Genomic DNA, 22,364 nt, shown 5'->3' on the forward strand with positions numbered 1-22,364 from the left:
TGATGTGCCAAAAAAGTGTTCCTCAAACTTGTTTTTTAGTTAGAAGAAAAATCTGCAGTTCTCGTGTTGCAGACATCCTATGTTACATATTCAGCTCTTGTTTTTCAATAGGAATTTGGCAAAGCCATTTATAATTTTTTTCAAAACATGAGAAAAAGTATACTTTTATTCCATGTACATTCTGCCCTTTAAGCCTCTAAATTTCACTGCTTGGAATAAATTAATAATGTTATGATATTAATAGAATTTTCGAAATATTGATAGAGAAATATTTTTTAATCCCATTTTAAAATAAGGATTTCTCCAAATTCCTATTCAGATATGCTCATTATCTCTATCTTTCAAGGTACAGAGAAATATTCTAATTCAACCAAATTTACTCCTGGAGCTTAAACTTTTAATTTCTGATATAATACTACTTTATCATTCATACCATAATGATACAATTTATCAGAGGAAAAATATTATGAAAGTTTAAGAAAACATTGGAATTCTAATATATCAAAAGACTGTTTCCTCTAAACCTATTGCTTTGTGTTTTAATATTGGGGAGCTTTTCACTTATTTAACTAAATTCAAAATAGCAATTTCCAACAAAGACCCAATTCAAATTAATTCCATAAAATGCACATTTTATTCTGTATCATGAAAAAATATCCACATTTAAATAAAGTGTGAAAAAAAGCAAAGTTAGTCCTCCCTGATGAAATACAGTTTATTGTGCTGAAACCCAGATTTCTTTTGGGCTAAAAGCTTCCACCTGCCAATTCACTTTTCAAAATGACCATTTTTTGAGAACAAACGTTAAATAAAGTGATAATCACCATAAACTTCCCAGAAGCAATTGAATTTTGATCACAATTCTTTCATAATTGACCCTAACGTCACAAAGTTAAAATATTTTCACACATCCTGTCAGCAGTCAGGTGATAGGTCAACAGTACATACAAAATTTCTATATTATACATTGCAGTATCTTTGTTTAAGTAGAAAAAAGGATCTGCTTAGCATGAATCAGATTTTGAAAAAAGCCAACAAGTACTGCTTAGCATAATGGTATTAAAAACATCCCACATGAAATTTTTGCATTGTTTCCTTTGTCAATGCATGAATCAATTATTTCTGGTGAATTAACCCTTAAAGGCAGAGGCATTTTTAATACCCCCAATATCTCACCAATATGGTTGCAGTGACAAAAACATTTAAGAAGTTGCAAAATTAATTCCCATAGTAACATTAGTGTTATAGTACAATTTACATTGTAGTATACAAAATGCCACAACTAGTGTAAACAAAGTCACTAGAACATAGACTAAAAAGAACTCTATAATTTTCAATATATCGTGAATCTGCACATTTTGTGTTGTTTGAGTACCAAGCACTTCTAAAAGTCACTGCTCTTTCAACAAACTACAATGGCTGTTTTAGGGTAAAAAAATGGTTCTAAACTGGTTTCCACTTTTCATAACAATCACTTAAGAAATCTGTTCCTAATATGAAATGCATATTCCCCCTTGCTTTATTAACTGTGAACAGGTTCTAAGGTGGAAGGCGACTGCTTGATGGAAGATGCTGGTGCAGTCAACCCTAAGGAGATGAAAGTGAACACTACACTTATTCCCTCTCTGATAAAGGGTCATAAGAATAGCAATGTGAAAACATCCCTGCAGAGGTCAAAAAAGCAATTCTGACCACTGTTTTTTCCTGAAAATGAAATAGGCTAATCTTGATTTTAAATAAAAGTGCATTTGGATTTCGTGTAAGTTGACAGTTCATGGCTGTGACATAATATACCAATATTAAATACTTAGGACTATCAAACACTGTAACATGGAATTAAAAATGAATCTTTGTTGTGATTTTGCATAGTTTACTAGCTAGGTATTCTTCCTGTTTGCAGTCTTGGCTTCATCAGGAATCTTTCCCGCTATAATTTGGTTGAAAAAGTTGAGGAGCAAATGAGGGGTCCATGACAACAATGGTTCTAGGAACAACAATAATCTTTATGTTGCTTTTTGCCAAAGTCCAATTTCTCTAACTCAATGGAGAGTCTGACCAAAAGCTTTGGATAGAGGGAAGTGGTTACATTTTATATTATGAAATATGATTTAGCAGAGAATGGGGATAAAATTACTTAAATTAGTTATTATGGATACTCAATCTGGTTTATTGAAGCTTCAAGGTGAATATTTTGGCTTTGACTGCTTTGGTCATTCAACAGTCAGTGATTCCGCATGAATGAGAGAGAGTGATCAGATCTTTTTGTTTCCTCCCATCAAAATGCAGCCCAACCAGCCAAGTGCTTAGGGGATTGGGTTTGTAGGTCAGAACCAGAGGTTCTAAACTCATTGGTTGGTGGGAGAACACTTATTTCTAAAGAAGGCCCCAGCATTTGACAAGCTTTCAAACTGCTTCCAAAGGTTTTGTTAAAACCTTAATGACAATGTGTCATCTTAAAAACAAATAAACAAAAGCTATTTAAAAGGCACCACATACTGAAAACTCATTAAAAGGAAGCAACAGCTGTCCCTTCTCCACCCTCCTTTTTCCTCAGTTATAACTCTGGTCATAAGCTGCACTTTTTGGTTTACTCTTCTTTGACCAAGTGCCTTTACGAGTAGTACAAGACATGACCTCATTTAAATAATCATGCAGTGGTAATGTAAAAGCCAGGATGGAAGTGAGCTGACTATAAAAAGCTTTGGATAGTGTCAGTGGGGTCCTTCACAGTCATTATTTTAAAAGTAGGATTCTTCCTTTCTATGATTACCTCTGGCTCAGTTATTAGCCAAGTGAAAACAAGATGGTTTGGGCTGAAGATTCCAGCATGTAGTGTTGTAATATCTTGTTTTTTTCTCCTTATCTCAAGACACTTGCTTTAGAAATCTCAAAGGGTAGAACAAATAAATCACATTCAGAAAATTAACATTTTTTCATTAGAGAAAATTATTGAAACTCTCTGAAGTAAATATACATACTATGAGCTCATTAATTTTGGAAGTAAGGATACAAGTTGCCATTCTAAACAGAAATAGTTCATTTGGATAATGCATTTAATAGTGGTTTGGCCAAGAAGCCAACATCAGTGCAATCAATAAAAATATCTGAATAATCTACTTAAAACCCAATGAGTCAAAAAATAAATTTTAAAAATCAATTCTGGAGTCTCATCCAAATCCCACTATTAAAAAGAAAAAGAAATTATAGAAAAAAAATCCTGAATGACTCTTGCTTTCCTTAACCATTATGCATTACCTCTTTAGGTTAAAATTCAACTGGAAAAGAAAATGTTGATACCAGTGACCATATATCAAACATACCACATTTGACAGTTTACTTTGGCCGATGTCTTTCAACTGTTAGGAGAAGTAAAGGAAAATTCCACTGTTGGGACAGGGCACCTTTTGCTTAAGACAGTATGATTTCAAACTCTGTCATTGACTCTGACCTATCAAGAAAAACCAAACATTTACATTCACATTATCGAGTGCAATTTTTAAGAATTATTTTAAGAAATCTTTAAAAGTATGTGTCTGGAAAAACCTAGACTAGATGGTTGAACTAGATAGTTCTTGTAATGTCAGTATTCTACAAAATAAAGGTTTCTCCCTAAGGTCTGACTGCCTGTGTTAGAAACTCAACTTTACCATGTAACAAGTATGCTATCCTGGACAAGTTCCTTAACCTATACCTTCATGGGGTTGCTGCAAGAATTAAATTTGATAACCTAAATAAAATGCTTATCATAGTGAGACCTTGGTAAATATAAGCTTAGTTAACTTATTTAACTTCTAAGCCTAAGAGTAAAGAAGCAGATAGATTCTAATCAGTCTTTTCTCAACCCTTGCCTTCATCATCTTTCTAGTTCCCAGTCCAAATCCTCAGTGGTCCTGACCCTCATAAAGAATGCAAACACAGGGGTCTTATCCTACAAATGAAGTGATAGAAAATCTCAAGTCAGAATATAGGCCAAAACTTACAACACATAGCACATAGTTAAGAATTTTGTTATAAGAGTGTCTGCCCATGTGGAATCATATATCTTGAACAGGTCATGATTATTTTAATATAAAAAGTTGAAGGATGAACTACTCTAGTTTTTATTTGTATAAATTTAAGGGGTACACATTCAGTTTTGTTACATAGATACATTGGTGAACTACTCTATACCTTGGCCGCTTACCAATTTTTTCACAAAATTGAGAATTTCTGCCAAGCAGTATGATTAAGTAGAAATAAGAAAAATCACAAAATTTACCTATCTTTCTCTCCTTTCTCTCTTCTGTCAAAGGAGCTTCATTCTTTCCACGTTTATTTGATTTGTAGCTCTAAATTCCCACATAAGTATGAAGTTTTATGCTTACCTGCCACTAGCAAACTATGCCTCCCTCCATTAACCTCTGACCAGATAAATCTCTTCTAAAACCTAAAAGAATATTTAGATAAAAATCACATCACCATCAATCCCTGAAATCTCTTCTAAAATCTAGAAGAATATTTTGATAGAGAGTACATCGTGGATACTCTTCTATGAAAGAATGAAAAAGTGATCACTTGTCATAATGTGATTTTCACCTGCAAGAAAGATAATTTTTTCATTGACCTAATAGCATGTTGATATAAGGAGGCAACAGCTGTTATCTTTGTTTTCTTATTTATTGGCGGGGAAATGGTAGCATTTGGTACACTAGGAAAGGTTAACTTGCCCATAATTACACTTCTAGTTTGTGGTAAAGCTAAATTCAGAACCCAAGACAAAGCTCAGATACTAAGACTTAAGATGTTTTCCAAAAGACTGTTTTTGTCTTTTCCCCCTTTCCATTAAGATGAGAAGAGAAATACTTTTACACCTAATAGAAAAAATTATAGCACAACATTCACATGATTATAAAATATTCATATTTGAAAGTTATCCATGTATGATATGCACATTCTAGATAAATGTTCTCATTACCTACATGGAATTTTGGAAAACAAACTCATAGAAAATTGCTTAAAAGATAAAAATTATACAAGATAGTGGAATTCATTAGAAATATGATGAATAATTTCACAAATATCTGCCACTGCACACTTCAAAACAGTCACTGCTCTGAAGGCTAATATTAAAAAAAATTCCAAATGACTTTAGCTATTTAAAATAAGATATCAAATGGACCAGATATCACAGGGTGAACAAAATCTCCTTAAACAGAAGGGAAAATGTGATTTTCATTTGGGCTCCAATAAGGTTAATTTTGATAATGGTACTTTAGTTAGCGGTCACAACTAATTTTCCTATTAAAGTGTTGAGTACAACAGAAGTACACATTTTTTCTAGAGCAATTTCAAACCCCAGATTTTCCATTTTTTTCTCTGATATGCATAAAGTTGTTTGTAAAAAATACTTAGGACATTTTTAGTCCTATACTTAATGCAAGATGCAACTAGTGTCATAAAAATTTTCCATTTTAACAATGAAGCATGGGCCTGTTTTCAACCACGTCATTCAATTCAACCACTGTGCCTGAACCATTTTCAGTACCATTCATATAGCTTTGGTATTGTCATCTGGCTTTTGTGTGCCTATTTGCTTTTTATCATAATCTCTTCCATCTGCTAGATCACATTTAGTGCAACAATATCCTGATACAGACTGATAAAACCTGCCATTATGATACATCACTCACATTTCCATTCTAATTTGACTTTTGCTATTTTGTTACAACCACCTGTCGAGGATACAGCATCTGATCTTACCTATTAATAACATCATAGAAAAATATTGAAGGTGTGTAAATTGCTTTGGAAAATGTTTGGATTTCTAATACATATCCATTTACTCCTATTAATATATTATTTAGAAATATAATATTAAAATTTTTATTCTGGATGCACCAAGAGCATCTATACAGTGTAGGAATAAAACATGCAGTTGTCTGGTCCCCAAAAGAGCATCTACTGTCTATGTGCTAGTTGAGGCAACATAGAACATGATTTTATCATTATTGCATGTATTAAAGCAAATATTCACCCTTCATTCAAATCTGAGTAAATTCAACTGCTAAGATTTGTGGAATCTGGGAACCTAAAAGACTACTCTATATACAATGTTTGCTGAAAACACGCATTCCTGCTGAAAACAGCAGGGTGCATTCAGCACCTCTTCATATCATGCACACAGAGAACAGAGATGGCTGAAAAGACACTACGATAACTGCACCATAAATAAACAATTGATACTTTCCCTCCTTCCTGACAATCTGGAGTAATTCAAAACCATTATGTTTCTCACATATATGAACAATAACATTGTAGGTCGATTAGGTGAAACTCTACGTCAATGTCAGAACACAGTAAATATTTGCACCACTAATATGCAAAGCCATGAATTAGAACTTCAAATCATCATGTTGTTCACAGTCATTCTTTTATAGCTTTACACCAATAGTTAGTTTTGAAGCACTGGCTAAAGTTAAACTAACAACTTCTATAATCAGATTCTTATTTTAACCACACATTCACCTTTAAAAGCTTAAGCCAAACTTGACTTAAACAAATAGAAAAATACCCTGAAATTCAATAAATGTCAGAGGTCAAGAAAAAGATATCATCCTCACCATGAAAGCAACAAAATTCCAATTTCAAGGCTGATTCTTTACTCCATAATTATTTCATTTTCTTGTGTTTGTGGTAGGTAGATATTGTAGCATTACATGGAGACGTGTTCCCCTGAAAACTTCCATTATGGTTAATGGAAGTTATACGCACAAAGAAAGGAAAATGGAGCCCATGGCTCATATGTTTTGAGACTCCTAGATTAAAGAGGCACATCTTGTAGGCGTGTGAAGTTCAATAGAAATTCTAAAATAGCAACTGTTTTTATAAATCACTGTTTTGCACTTCTCAAGTCTGAATGTGATAATGTGTCTTTCAGTTCTAGTGGCTTTGGTTGGGAATACTGGGAGATAGAAAAGCTCATACAAATGGGTATAATAGACCAAGATATCTCCTTCGATTTTGCCATCATCTTTTGCATATTGTTAACATATATGTACAGATGGTCCCGTAATATATAAATTACTCACACATATTTTCAACTTCATGCAAACACTAGCTCCCCTGCTCCCCATATTAAATGCTGTGCATGCACTGACTGAAAAGTATGCTTCCCTGAACGACTTCCTAAAATATAGTTTAGTCAAAAGAAATAAGTTCTCCTGGGTTCTTACAAGTGAATGTGTATTTTATTCTCAATCCATATCATTTAAGGGACTAGCTATATACAGGACAACTCTTTGTGACTTTTTTTAAAAACTTGATAATAGGCACTTTCTACAAAGAGGATTTGAACTCAAAAGACTAAAATTCAGTCTTTAGTATCCCCCTTTCACAAATGGACCTGCCTGAGCCACAATAGTTTATTGAATCAACTCAGCAGAAGTCCAGCCGTAGAACTGTGTGCAAAAAGCTTTAAAAAACTATAACCACAATAAAATGATAGAAAAGCAGTTATCTGAGTCGAGCAACTTAATGTCTACTTCTTGGTTGGTTGGTTTGTTTGTTTTACCACATTTCATGTGTTATCACTACAAACACTAGGATTCATGTGTCAACAATCCGTACCAGTGTTTCATTCTTTCTAAGTTATAAACATGCCACAAAAATTTATCTATCTGTTTATATTCTTTTTTATTTTATACCATAATAGTTAGCATTTTGATATGATTACTTAAATGCTTTTTTTTTTTTGTATGTTTCTTTGCTAAGAAGCCTTTCAATGTCACTCTTGAACATGTTTTGGAAATACAAATTTAGAGCATTCATCAGCTTTGGAAATTGAGCATCTCTTACATGAATTGTCAAAAGGCCCTTATACCCTGTGGTGCAGTGTTTCTATAATAACATACTCTATATTAATAGTTTAGTATTTATGGTGTTGATAATGTCAGCTTACAAGATGGCAGCTGTTCTCCAAGAAGGAGGGAGTAGGGATTTCCTTACATAGGAGCTAATGATTACTATCTAAGTATAATGTTAAAAAACGAGAGGTATAGTTGATCAAAAATGTAATTCATGCACAAAACCCATAGCAATAAGTTTTCAATATCCCACACTGTTATCTGACTTAGGCAACTAAACAGTCATTTAAATGGAGCAAACACTGCCTGTAGGGGAAAAGAATCTAACACTAAGTTACAGAAAAATATCCTATGGAAAGAGATCATAACATGGTACTAATAGTTTAAAAGACTGAAATCTTCCTTGGCATTAATCTATACTTTTAACTTAACAGAACAGTGAGAAAATGATAGCTCGATATACATACTCAGCCTGAGATCAAATTTGTCATGGCAACATTGGCAGGTTGGACCCTGATTCTTCAAATATTACATTGCCTTGGGTAACAAAAATCATACTCTTTTATTATAGAATAGAGATTATAAATAAATGTAAAGTGTGCATGCAGTCAACTGCATAATATACAAGCAATATCTATGTTTTTAATCATCATCTTCTTTGGCAGGCCAGAATCCAGCTGGACATGCAATATTTACATATCAAAATCCATGTGTGGTCATCATCTTGAAAGCAAGTGAAAATATATATATGTATATACTGTAGATACACACATATGTATATACTGTTTTAATATATTAACAAATATATATGTATATATATTAAAAGTGGATTTCATCTTTGTCAGATTCAGGTGATTCAGGCCTTGAGACGCTAAAAATATCCTGACATGGTATCTGGGGGGGTACTTGGTGTGGCATTTGGGATTTGGGAGATGAGGCCTGGGGTACGCTTTTTTCCGACAGTATTTTTAAAATTTCTGCCACCTGCTTTTCTAGGGCAGTCATTCTGCAGCTGAGCAGCTGGATGTCCTCTTTGAGTTCGTGTTTGACTTCCTGCAGTGTGGTCTGTAAGGCCTGCTCGGGGATGGGATAAAAGGGGTGCTTGGCATCAGCCTGGATGGGACTGTGCTCTAGCGGACTTCGGGCCTCCCCAGCCTTATCCAAACGAAGGTCACTTTTTGTAATTCCACTGTCACAAGAATCTGTTTTCCTTAGTGGGTTTTTGGTCACACTGTTCTCTGAATCACTGCTCTTGGGGTCCTCAGACAATAGCCCCATTGACTCAGCTTTAGTGACATTATTCCAGTCTTCCTTTTTCTCCTCATGGGCTCCCATATTATTCTTGAGTCGCAGCCACCCTTTTCCATTTCCATTCTTCATTCTTATTGGGCTGTTGACTTTGAGACATTTTTGGTCAGCACCGCCGTTGGGCTTGAGTTCCATGGCATCACGGTTGTTCTGCTTAAGGGATTCACTGGTTTTCACATAGGCCAGAGACGTCTGAATGGGAGTAATCTGTGACACAGTCACCACGCTGGTTCCGGTGATGGAGGCTCCATTCTGTAAGGAGTGGCTCTCTACCTGGAGTTGGTTCCTCTCGGGGTCACCCTGTGTTGAGCCCTGATTCCGCAGCTCCTTCTGCTGCTTGAACTTCTGGAAGAGCTTTCTGACTGGGTGGTCCACGGGAATGCTGAGGGTCACCTCATTCTTCTGCCGGAGGCGCTCCTCCTCCTCTTTCTTCACATCACTGATCTTACGAAAGATGATCTGTGGAACGGGAGAGATAGTCACAGCCTGATTATAAAAGCAGATGGATTAACAGTTGTGTAATACTATGCTGTATGTGCTTTGTGTTACAAAGAAAACCCTTGAATATTTGATAAGATTATTTCTCAAGAAAAAAATTTAAATACCATTTATGGAATTGCATTTATGAAATTTATGGATGCAATATGCCTTAAACCCAACATAGAAATGTTGGCTACTTATTTACTTAGTTCTAGTCCCCTACATATCAGAAGGAGAATTACTCAAGAGACAACTGAATAGAGAGGTACTTTGCTTCTAGTTTATGTTCCCATTATATTACCGTTTAGTAGGAAATACACACATACATACATACATACATATTTGTATATGCATATATGTGTATACATATATAAGGAAATACATATTTATCCCTTAAATTTCTCTGTAATGAGTTGCCACTTTTGTATGATTTTCCTTATTGTGTAGAAATAAGATTCAAAACCATTTTTAATATTATCCTCTGTTTGGGTATCAGATAGTAAGAATTCCAGGCTATAAATGTACTGAAAACTTACACAGTTTAGCAAATGGCATCTGGGTTGGATGAGGGGAGAACTTAAATTGATTTATGTGACCCTAGAAGGCAGAACTAGAATTTGTGAGGAAAAGTTTCTGGGAGGTAACACCAGCTTAGTACACAGACTTCACTGCAAACTGCTCTCTATTGAATAAACTGCCTCGAAAGCTCATGATCGTTCTACCACTAAAAGGTTAAGTAGAAGTATGTTTTCCATATGACATGTTCACTGGGTTGGAGGCTGAACTCTTTAATCTCCAAGATTCTTTACATTTTAAACATAAAATTAAATACATAGTACAGGTGAGGGGTTAGATATCCACAAATAAATGAGCATCATTTTATTTAAAATGTATTTTGAAGATAATAATGGGAAGAACTTATGATAACCCCATCAGAAGAAATAAAAAATGTTGGCTATATAAGAAATTGCCACATATATTATCAGAGTTGGAAGTAAAGTTAATAAGTGTGAGATTTTTGCTCAGAGTCCTGAAAAGCAAAGTAACTGCAGGTGAAGGCTGTAAGGAAAATCAAAAAAGAGTTATATTAGATAAGGCACTTTCAGAATCAGACAATTTTATCACTCAAGGAAAATAACTTACCTTGATCACCCTCTGTAAGTTGTTGGTTAGAGTAGAAACACATGTGAAGCACGTGTTCTCTAACCCATAACAGACACTCAACATACGTTGGTTCTCTCTCCTTGAACTCTCATAAAATACTCCTATCTGAAACCATTTACTATCTTTTGAATATTCAGCAACTGCCTGGAGTAACATATAATCATTGATTTTACACCAAAAACCAATACTATTGATGGTCACCATTAACAGAAAAGTCAGAAAGATAGGAATTCCCCTTCCAGGTAAGAGTACATTTTCTAAAATGAGATTGATGCACTAAATTCAGTTTATCGAGTGGTACTAATTTGTATTTTGAAATAAATTCAGTAACTGTCTGTAAAGGCCAACATATTTTTTCTTGTTAGTGGCACATGAAATTGGGTCTTTTTAAAATATGTAATAATAATCTCAAATTCTGACATCAAAGCTCCAGCAGTTTAATTAGAAGTCTTTCAAAGGGTTGACACATTTCTTATGCTTCCTAACTAAACATAGGTTGTACTAAGTCTTCAAGATATGAACATTCTTTAGAACCAGACAGACCCAGACACAGGAACGCAGATACTATTTTCCTATTTCAGCCCCTTTTTGAAAAAGTACTCACTTTGATTCTATGGGTGGACATGAGAGGCCTAATATGAATGATTTTCCACATCCCCCTTCCCACTCACCACTTACCCTTTTTATTTTTTTAAGGTGGTTGTTTAGCCTAGGATAGACATAGTGTTGGCTCGATGTGGTAACTGAGAGCAGCCTTCACATTTGGCAAAATGGAACCGTTTCAAAGTCAGTGGAGTGTGACAGGTGGTAGGCACACAGGAAGGTCAGGTAAAATGCAGGTCCCCTGTGCAATATTTGGGACATACTAAAAACATCAGACATTATAAATCTGAATTGGACATATGCATCCTTTAACAAATATTCATTGTTTATTCGAATTTTAATTTTACCTTGGAGTCCTGTATTTTTGTTTGCTAAATTTGGCAACCCTATTGGTATATAATAGACAAGGACATTCCTATTTTGTAATGTCTACATGTCCTGCCATGCAGAGACTATAATGAAAGATTTGGTATTACTGACATCTGAGAATTTGTGGGCACCTTAGGCAAGAGCCTTATTTGTTTAGATCTTTGAATATAATGGCTAATAATTGCTTGCAATTATTGTGTGCTTACCAAGTTCAGGGTGTTTTGTGTTGTAAGACTGTAACATGTCCATGTAAAATATCAATAAAATAAATCTTTCCCAGCTTCCTTGACCACCAGCTGCCCCCCACCCACCCCCAACCAAGAACAAACAAAAGTGTTTGAATTGCTACTATTTAGCTAGAAACAAAGACTCCAAATACCAAAAAACATAGAGCAAAGGGGGTCTTGGCACAGGGCTTGATTTCTCACCTATACCAGGGGACAAATGAGACAGAGCTGGATCTGTATTTTGCTGTCGAGGAATGTAAAAGTAACTGGGAAAGAGAAAGAATCGAGCTCTGGTACATTAGATGACAGAATTCTGAGTATTGCACATTGTTCCTTTCCCCCTTTTTACTCCCGGGAGATAGGAAATTAAGTAATTTTAAACATAGCTCTCTTGAGGTTTGAGGGTACTTATGACCAACAAGACTGGTCCTGAATTGTCATCAAGTTTGCAGAACAGCAGGACCTACACATCCAATCTCAGGAGGCAGCAATGCACAGTGGAAAAACATGCTCTTTAGAGAGCCAAAGTTCCCCTCTTTGTTCCTTGCCCTTCACTTCCTTTATAGCTCAGAGGGGCACTGGCTGGGATCCCCTAGAGCTCAGGAAGCCACTGAACGTACTCATTTGTGAATTCAGTCTGCTAGAAGCCAGGCAAGGCAAAAGCACTGTGTGAGGTGGGAAAGGTTATTGCACCCTGTAGGTGATCTGCCACCAGGGACGTTCAGGCCATCAATTATGCCACACATAAAGAGAGCCAGCAGTTGGACATGACTAGCTCAAAAGCCAACACTCTGAGGAGTGGCTACAGGCCCTCCAGATCTCAGACACAAGCCCTAGGTCCTGAAGTAGATCCCCCTTTCTCCTTAGCAGCAGGGCCTGCTGACAATCTGCAGCCCAGTGAGAGGAGAAGCAGGTGCAGGAGGAAGGTTACAAAGAGGGGGTCATGAGGAGATTTATCACCCAATCTATACAATTGGAACTGACGCCTAACCACAAACAGTAACACTTGGATTTGGTCAACTACTTATTATATCCAGGTTTTTAAGAGGTAGTTTTTTAAAAAAAATACACTAGTTTGAATTGACTTTATAGGATTAGAATAAGACAAATTGACATTTGTTTTATTTTACTTTTGACTATGGAACAAAATAATGGCATTGTAAAATGATTATAAAATATCTTTATATAGCAAAGTGGTCACTTCCACACACATATTTTCTCATTTAAGTGTCATGGAATGAGAACATTTTACGAGCTAGGACCTATTATTCTCTACTGTAGGACACAGGTCATATTATTCTTTTATCACAGAGAAGCAAATTGAGGCATAAAGAGTTTAAGTGGTTTCCCTTAGGTCTGTGTATCCAGGATACAAATTCAAGGGGTCAGATTCCAAACAGTCTTAACCATTCCACTCTCCTGCTCCTCAAGGTAACTTTTATACTTTCTCCTGGACTCCGTGAAAACTCGGATAGATGAATGGGTGAAGTAGGAAGTCGTGCAGCAGTTTCACACCCAGCAGGTCACCCTTCACAGAGCGTTTGCCATGGAGAACCATCCCTGAAAGCAGTGAATTGAACACGATTGAAGCTGTATACTTGCTGGGAAAGCGGTAGCCTAGACCTTGAAAGAGCTTTGTGCGAGGCAGTCTCTAGACCCTCCTTACTCTCCAAAGCAGAGCTAGTAGGCTTAAACACATGCTACCATTTTGCAGCTTCCGGTCCCCTTCAAGGACACCTTGTGTTTTTGTTTTGTTTTGTTTTTAACTTTCTTCTACATATATTAAATACACTACCTTTATGGAAGGCAGGGAGCAGGGAGGGTCAAAGAATGTGACTTTCCCTGGACTCTGACATCAACCTTGATTCCACTTACACCTAAATCATTTGTTTACGAGAATAGGGATTTCTGTCTGCTTTGCTAAGTGCTATATCTCTAGTGTCTGTAACATTTGTAATAAACAAATGTTATGCATTAGTTCAATAACCTTTTCATACATTCAGCAAATGTATGACATGGTGCGTCTATGAATGGAAAATGTTACAAATAAGCAGGGCACTTTATAGTTCCTTCACTATGTTCCACTGTCTAAACAAAGAATCAGTGCTATCTGTATATTATTATTATTATTGATCATTAATGTCTACTCCTCATTTGGAAGCAGGAGCTATATCATTTGCCTTCTGGCATTCCTAGAACCTACCCAACTACTGAGCAAATGCATACGGGGTAGACTCGGGTTCAAATCTTTGACCCACAAATCAGTCATTGAAAGGTCTTGAATCAGAACCTGCTTTGATTTCATTGCAAGGATGCAATAATATCCACTAGAAGCTCATTTTCTAGCTTATGAGAAAACAAAATTTTCTTTCCTACTGCAAGGTAAGAGAGTATAGGCACTGATTTTGAAATGGAAAGCTTCATTAAAAACAAATGAAAATGAAAAGGTGATTTAATCATGCTTATGGACTTTAAACACTAATTTACAAGGTGCTACCACCAGCTGATCCATATCTTGTGCGCAAAGTATGATAGTTCTTTGTTTTCTTTTAAGTTTAAAAGAATGTACAAATATAACAAATAAAAAGATAAAACATCAGGGATGCCTAACATAAGTAACTCACTGTATTTCAAAAACACTAAATGTAATTAGGCCCTCTCTACAAGTCCTTACAGTTTTAGAGACAGCTTTATGACCTAAGCTCCAATTTTGAGTGACACTGAATATTTATTACCAAGAAAGCTATATTTCCATGGTAATTATTATACATTACCATTATGAGTATTCTCAAATTAATTCTGCTGAATGTTTCCTTTTAAGAAGGGCCTTTTGGCTGGGCATGGTGGTTCATGCCTGTAATCCCAGCCCTTTGGGAGGCCAAAGTGGGAGGATCACTTGAGCCCAGAAGTTTGAGACCACCCTGGGTAACACAGGGAGACCCTATCTCTACAATAAAATTAAAAAAAAAAAAAGATATGCATGGTGGTGCATGCCCGTGGTCCTAGCTACTTGGGAGGCTGAGGCAGGAGGATCACCTGAGCTCAGGAATCTGAGGTTCCAGTAAGCTATGATCATGCCATTGCATGTCAGCCTGGGTCTCAAAAATAATAATAAATAAAAATGTTAAAAAGAAGGGCTTTTTACCTTTAGCTTTATTTTTAACATGCATATAGTAAAATGGTTCAACTTAACATAGTGGAAACACTGATGAATTTTATTTAGTTAAACTCTTTAAAATGGTGTGTTTTTATTTACATTTTAAAAATTGCACCCTACACTTTGGCCATTGAAAGAATCTATAAACAGTAAGATTTTTCACAATCCAATTGAATCTTTCATGGGCAACTGGCAAATTATAACTCAAAAAGTAAAATGTCTCCTGCTAATTCAACATGTAATTTATATAGCTTAATTTTACCCAATTATTATATGGATGATCATTTTCCTCTAGAAAACAAGCATTTTTTTAAACCATGAAGAAATTATTATGGAAAGTGTTAAAGGATTTGAGTTCATAAGAGTTCAACTTGTATGAATTAAATGGTGTGAAAAATATATATCCTTACTTATCAATGTAGTATTAAAAGAAATCAGCTTTTAAAAACCTAATATTTGGTTTTATTCTCAGTATTAAAAACCTAGACCCTTTTTATTTCATGTACATTGTGTCCATCTTTTGTCCAATGGCAAATCAGATTGCTGCTGAACACTATAAAAATTAAGGACAAAATTTAAAAACCAGAAATCAGGCTACGGTTCCAGCTACACATTTATTGGTAGAATGCACAATAACCTGTACTGTTTCTATCAGCAAAGAGGTTTATTTCATTTAAGCTTTTTTTCCTCTGTGCTTCATTATGATCTGCAGAATCCATGCTGGAAGGTTTAATTTATTTAAGTGATAAAAGCTTCTTAAACTTAACAGGGAACATGGCCAACTGAGCTTTCCATTTCAAAAGTAGGACATTTGATCATAAAAGTGATATCAAAATTGAATAATTTGAATGTGTACGGAACTTTGAAATCCAATAAAGGCAAGAAAAAAAAGGTTAGAATCATTTGTTTAATGTCATGGATTTAGTGTTACATAATTTGAGGAAAAGAGAGAGGTGTTTTCTCTCAAATGGCTCATCACTTTCTAGATCTGTGAATCGACTAGGAATTTATAGCTATATGTGATCAAGCAGTGAGTAGCTCTGGTTCATCTGACTCTCCTGGGATTTAGTTGGTTTGATTCTTTGGTTCTTCTTACTGCTTCCATCATCTTAGTCACGAATTCTAACTCTAGCCCTCCAATCCATGATAACTGAACTAATACAACAAAGCATTATTTATTCAATGCTACCATGTATATATCAGAGGCTGTAAACTCTCAGTGAAGGCCACAGTGATGGGGCTGTCGCAAATGACCATTCTACAAATTTAGATGTGCTTAGGGTAACAATGATGCATGATACTCTGTTTTGAGATGTGGCAGCCTTGTTTACTTCAGCCACTCATCAATCTGTAAGCTCTCCGAGGGCACAAAATGTGTTATAGATCTAGTCCAGTCTCTTAGGTCCTAAAATTTTTGAAGAATTAATTAATTAAGTAAATGTAAAGAAAAAGGAAGGAAGGAAAATGGGTAGAGAGGAAAAAGAGAGGAAGGCAGAAAGGGAGGAAGAGAGGGAGGGACAGAGGGAGGGAGGAAAGGAGGGATAGGGAAGGAATATCTTTTGGTTTTGCTAATGTGGCAGGTGATGCCTAATGTAAGAAGGATTAGTATGATGCAAATGCAAAAGATTCTAGGATTACTAATACAGTTACTGAAATAAGTAACGAAATGTTCTAAGCATCATTTTCTTTACCGTGTAAAAGATCATTTATCTCAATTCTTCAGGCTATCATAAACATGAAAATATGTTTTTCACAATGAACAAAACATTGTAAACTTTATCAATGCTAGCCTAACTTTGAAATATGGTGCTCAATACCTATGTTTTTATTTGTACAAATTTTTCATTTAAAAAAATATAGAAGGAAAGCAAAGTCTTCAAGAGCAAGAATACAGCTATTCCAAGGTTAATCTGACAAGGTTTTGATTCACTGTATCAAACATTGCAGTAGCCCATGAATTGCTCTCCTTGCCTCAATTTTTAGTCTCGTTTTTCTTCATTCTACTCTTTGATGTTGAATATAAAATATAATAGTATACTAGTCTAAAAATTACAGAATAAAATCCAAACTCCTTAGTAAGAAGTCAGCAATCCAGCAGTGGTCCAGCCCTACCTACTTCTCTAACCTCTGCTTCCTTCACTCCTCACTTGGCCTCCACACACCTGCCACACTGAGTCACTTTGAGTTCCAGCATGTATTCATGATATTTGCATATACTGTTCCCCTTCCTCCTCCTCACCCACTGGAGAACTCCTACTTGTCCTGTGATACTCAGCTCAACTGTGTCCTTCTTTATAAGGTAGTTCTAGCTACATAATTTTCAGAGCCCAATGCAAGATAAAAAGTCAGGGCCTCTAACATCATACTTTATAGTAAAATACTAGAAGCTTTCCCCCTAATATCAGCAAAGAGAGGAGCAGGTATGATCCCATCACTTCTACTTAACATTGTATTGGGGGGTTCTAGCCAAGGAAATTGTCAAGAAAATAAAATAAAAGATATCCAGAATAGAAAGAAAGAATTAAAACTCCTCTATTTAGAGATGACATGATCATGCATATAGACAATCTTAAGAAATACATGAAAAACCTGCTAGAATGGATAAAGGAGTTCAGCAAGGATGCAGCATACACATTCAATATAAAAATCTGTTGTATTTCTATGCACTAGCCACGAACCATCTGAAAATGAAATTAAGAAAATAATGTTATTGACAATAGCTTCAAGGAGAATAAAAGGAATAAATTTATCAAAAGAAGAAGTGTAGGAGTTGCACATAGAAAAACTACAAAACATAGACATATATTAAAGAAAACCTAAATAAATGGAAAGATCTCATGTTTACATAATAGAAAACAATATTGCTACCACGGCAATACTACCCAAGTTAATCTATAGTTTTGATACAATTTTCATCAAAATTTCAACAGCCCATTTTTCAGAAATTGATAAACTGACTCTAAATTTTAGATGAAAATGCAAGGGACCCAGAATAGTTGAAACAATATTGGAAAAAGAGAACAAAGTTGGAGGACTTACACTTAACACTTTTAAAATTTATAACAAAACTACAGTAATTAAAGGATTTGATACTGGCATAAGAATAGACATAAATATCAGTGGAATACAACTGAGAGTCCTGAAATAAACCTATGCATCTATGGTCAACCGGTTTTTGACAAGGTTGTCAAAGCAATTCAATGATGTCTTAAAGAAGAATAATCTTTTGAAAAAATGATACTGAAACAACTGCATATACACAAACAAGAAATGAATGTGGATATCTGCCTAACACTATATACAAAATTAAACTTATAATGGATAAAAGACCTAACTGCAAGAGCTAAAACTTTAAAGTTCTTAGAAGAAAGCAAAGGCGTAAATTTTAGTGACCCTGAATTAGACAATGGTTTCTTAGATAGGTACATAAATCTCAAGGCAGCAAAGAACAAATAAATTAATTGGACTTCATCAAAATTAAAAATGCTTGTACTTCAAAGGACACTATCAAAGTGAAAAGGCAACTCACAGAATTAGAGAAAATGTTTGCAAATAATATATCTGGTTGCATAAAGTAAAGGTGGTATACACCATGGAATACTATGCAGCCACAAAAATGAATGCAGTCATGTCCTGTGCAGCAATATGGAGGCAGCTAGAAGCCATTATGCTAAATTAACACAGAAACAGAAACTCAAATGCTGCATGGTCTCACTTACAAGTAGGAGCTAAACATTGGGTACACACAGATGTAAGGACAGGAACAACAGACACTGGGGACTCTAAAAGAGAGAAGGGAGGCAAGGGGGCAAGGGTTAAAAAATTAATTATTGTGTGGTTTTTCACTACCCAATATTGGGTACTCTGTTCACTATTTGGGTGATGGGTTCAATAGAAGCCCCAGCCTCAGCATCACACAACATATCCATGCAACAAACCTGCATATCTACCCCCGAATTTAAAATATAATGATAATAATATATCTGATATAGGTTTAGTATCCAGAATATATAAAGAGCTATTATAACTCAGAAATAAAAACACAAAAGAAAAATAATTTTAAAATCATCAAAAAATTTGAATAGACATTTATTGAAAGAAGATCTATAAATGGCCAATAGGCATATGAAAAGATACTCATCACTAGTCATTGGAGAAATGCAAATTAAAACTACAATAAGCTATCATTTCACATCCTCTAGGATGGCTGTAGTAAAAAACACAGAAAATAACAAGTGTTGGAAGGATGTGGAGAAACTGGAACCCTCACACATTGCTGGAAGGAATGTAAAATGGCATAGCTTCTGTGGAAAACAGCTTGGCAGTGTCTCAAAAAGTAAATCATAGAGTAGCCATATGACCCAGCAATTCTACTCCTATATAGCCAAGAGAATTGAAAACATATAGTCACACAAAAACTTGTACATGAATGTTCACAGCAGCATCATTTATGATAGCCAAAAAGTAGAAACAACCCACATATTCATTAATTGATGAATTGACAAAAATGTAGTGTATCCATACAATGAAATACTATTCAGCCGCAAAAAGAAATACAGTATAGACACATAATGCAATGTAGAGAAACCTCGAAAACATCATGCTAAGTGAGAGGAACCTGACTAAAGGGGCCACATCTTAAATGATTTCACTTATATGCAATGTCTTGAAATGGCAAACTTAGAATCAGAGAGTATATAAATGGCTGCTAGGCATAAGGGAAAGTGAGAAAGTGGAATGACCACAAATGTTTGTGGGTTTCTTCTGGGGATGATGAAAATGTTCTAGAATTAGATAATGGGGATGGTTGCCCAACTTTGTGAATATACTAAAAAATGCTAAATTGTATACTTAAAATATTGTGAATTGTATGGAACGGGAACTATACTTCAATAAAAAATACAGGTCTCCTTGTTCAAAATTATGAAGAATTTCAAGATGGCAAAAACAGAACATTACACCAAAAGCAGGATCTTTCCAAGTGCATGGCCCTGCATATCTGCACAGGTTGCACACCCATGAAGCCAGCTAGGAAGCTTTCACTAGCCTGTCAGTCAGAGTTGGTCCATCCTATGCTATACCCCAATAGCACTTACTTTATGCCTGATAAAAGAAAAACTTCAGCCGAATTAAATTGAAAGGAGTTTAATTGAGCAATGAACGATTCGTGAATTGGGCAGCCCCCAGAATCACAGCGGATTCACAACCACTCCAGCGCAGCCACACGGCGAAAGAAGATTTGTAGACAAAAAAAGGAAAAGATGTACAGAATTTGGAAGTGAGGTACAGAATGGCTAGATTGGTTACAGCTCAGTGTTTCCCTTACTTGAACAGTTTGAAGACTCAGCAGCATATGAACGGTTGAAGTACGGCGCTGGGATTGGCCAAGACTTAGCTATTGTTACAGGCACATACTCCTAAATCAGGTTTTCAATCTTGTCTACCTATTAAGCTACGTTACAGTTCATCCACAAGGACTCAAATACAGAAGTACAGAATCCTTCTCAGGCCATATTTAGTTCACTTTAACGTGCCTCTTATTAAGTGCTGAGATGCAGCACATACAAGATATTTACATTACGGATATGTGTTAAACATCTACCATGTTCCAAGCTCTGTTTTGGAGTTAGGAATATATCTGTAAACAAAGCAAAAATCCTGAGATATTTTATATGATGTCTGACGGTGATGGGGGCTACAAAGAAAAATAAAGTATAAGGACATAGGGAATGGCAGAGTGGTTGAGTATCTATGGGGAGGTGATATTTGAGCGAGATATTCATGAATGAAGAAGTGGGCCCTGGAGAGGGCTCAGAGAGGGGAAATCTTAAGGTGGGAAAATGCTTTGTATGTTTCAAGCACATTAAGGAAGATATAGCGGGTAGCCCTTAGTAAACAGGAGGAGAATGCTGGAGAGGACGTGGAAGAGGTGGCCAGAGACTTCAGATTTTACCTGTGAGGGGAGGGGAAGTCATGGGAAATTTGGAGCAGAGGACTCACATAATCTCACTTCCACTCACACATTGAAAGGTTGGAAGGGTAGAAGAAGAGATACTAATTAAGAGACTTTTTGACCCCGTCTCTACTAACAACAACAAAAAAATTAGCCAGGCATGGCGGCGGACACCTGTAAGTCCCAGCTACTCGGGAGGCTGAGGCAGGAGAATGGCGTGAACCCGGGAGGCGGAGCTTGCACTGAGCTGATATCGCGCCACTGCACTCCATCCTGGGTGACACAGCGAGACTCTGTCTCAAAAAAGAAAAAAAGAGACTTTTTGAGTAGTTCAGGTGAGATATTATGTTAACTTAGATTAGGGAGATAGAAATGGAGGGAGTGAGAAGCAGCTTCAGATTTATTTGGTCAGTAAAACTGACAGGTTTGTGGATGTGCTCGATGAATAATCCCAGAGGAAAAACAACAACAACAACAACACTCTTTTTAGTCTAAGCCGAAGGACAAATGGTAGTGCCATTTTCCAAGATGGTACCTGGAATGGTGGCCTATAAACTAGAAAGACAAGTTATCCACACCATTACAGATGCGCGTGCACGCACACACACACACACTGTATACCTATATACACACATGCACAGTATGCAAAAGTGAAGAAGCGATAGGATAACTGACTAAACACTCCCATAAAAATGGCGAAGAGTGATGACTGCGGACTGGTCTATAGCAGTGATGAAATCTACCAGGCAGGCATTCTGAGGTTCCCTCTGCCCTGGCAGTGGAATAAATTCCTTTATTATTCTCTTAGTCAGCTATCAGGGATAAGCTCTTTCATCCATTGTTCTCTGTGTCTCCTGATTCTATGTTCTTGGAGGTCCTTCTTTGTCCGTATTTCTCTATAGTGAGATCTGATATGGGTATTGGAGAATTTGTCCTATTTTAGGACTGTAGGGCTTCCTCAGCTACTTCCTGCCTGTGTAAATTTGAGGACCCAAAGTTTGCTTTTGGGCTCATAGAAAAAAGATTTTTAAAGATCAAACTTGTGGTTTCTTTGGCAATGTAATTTTCTCAAAAACTTTAGTAAGCTTCTGATCTATTTACAGTCAATTCCATGTTCTGGGAACTTCACAAGAAGTACTTTCCTAGATATAATTCTCTGGTCTGATTTAATCTTTTGCTTTCTTGACATCATGTTTCTTTCTCTCTCTCTCTCACTCACTCGCTCTCTCTCTCTCTCTCTTTCTATGGCAAATAGATTGGCA

At 35.9% G+C, this 22,364-nt stretch overlaps 1 protein-coding gene across 1 annotated transcript in view; it reads right to left on the reverse strand.

Moving 5' to 3' along the window:
* Nucleotides 1–615: 615 nt before the first annotated feature.
* KCNH5 (potassium voltage-gated channel subfamily H member 5) overlaps nucleotides 616–22,364 on the reverse strand; it is a 336,154-nt gene continuing 314,405 nt past the window's right edge. Inside the window, exon 11 of the mRNA XM_003831625.5 lies at nucleotides 616–9,608. Within this exon, the coding sequence (XP_003831673.1) occupies nucleotides 8,661–9,608 (948 nt within the window). The 3' untranslated portion in view covers nucleotides 616–8,660. The remainder of the gene's footprint in view (nucleotides 9,609–22,364) is intronic.

The sequence above is a fragment of the Pan paniscus genome, chromosome 15 (assembly GCF_029289425.2).
Source record: "Pan paniscus chromosome 15, NHGRI_mPanPan1-v2.0_pri, whole genome shotgun sequence".
NCBI classification, from domain to species: Eukaryota; Metazoa; Chordata; class Mammalia; order Primates; family Hominidae; genus Pan; species Pan paniscus.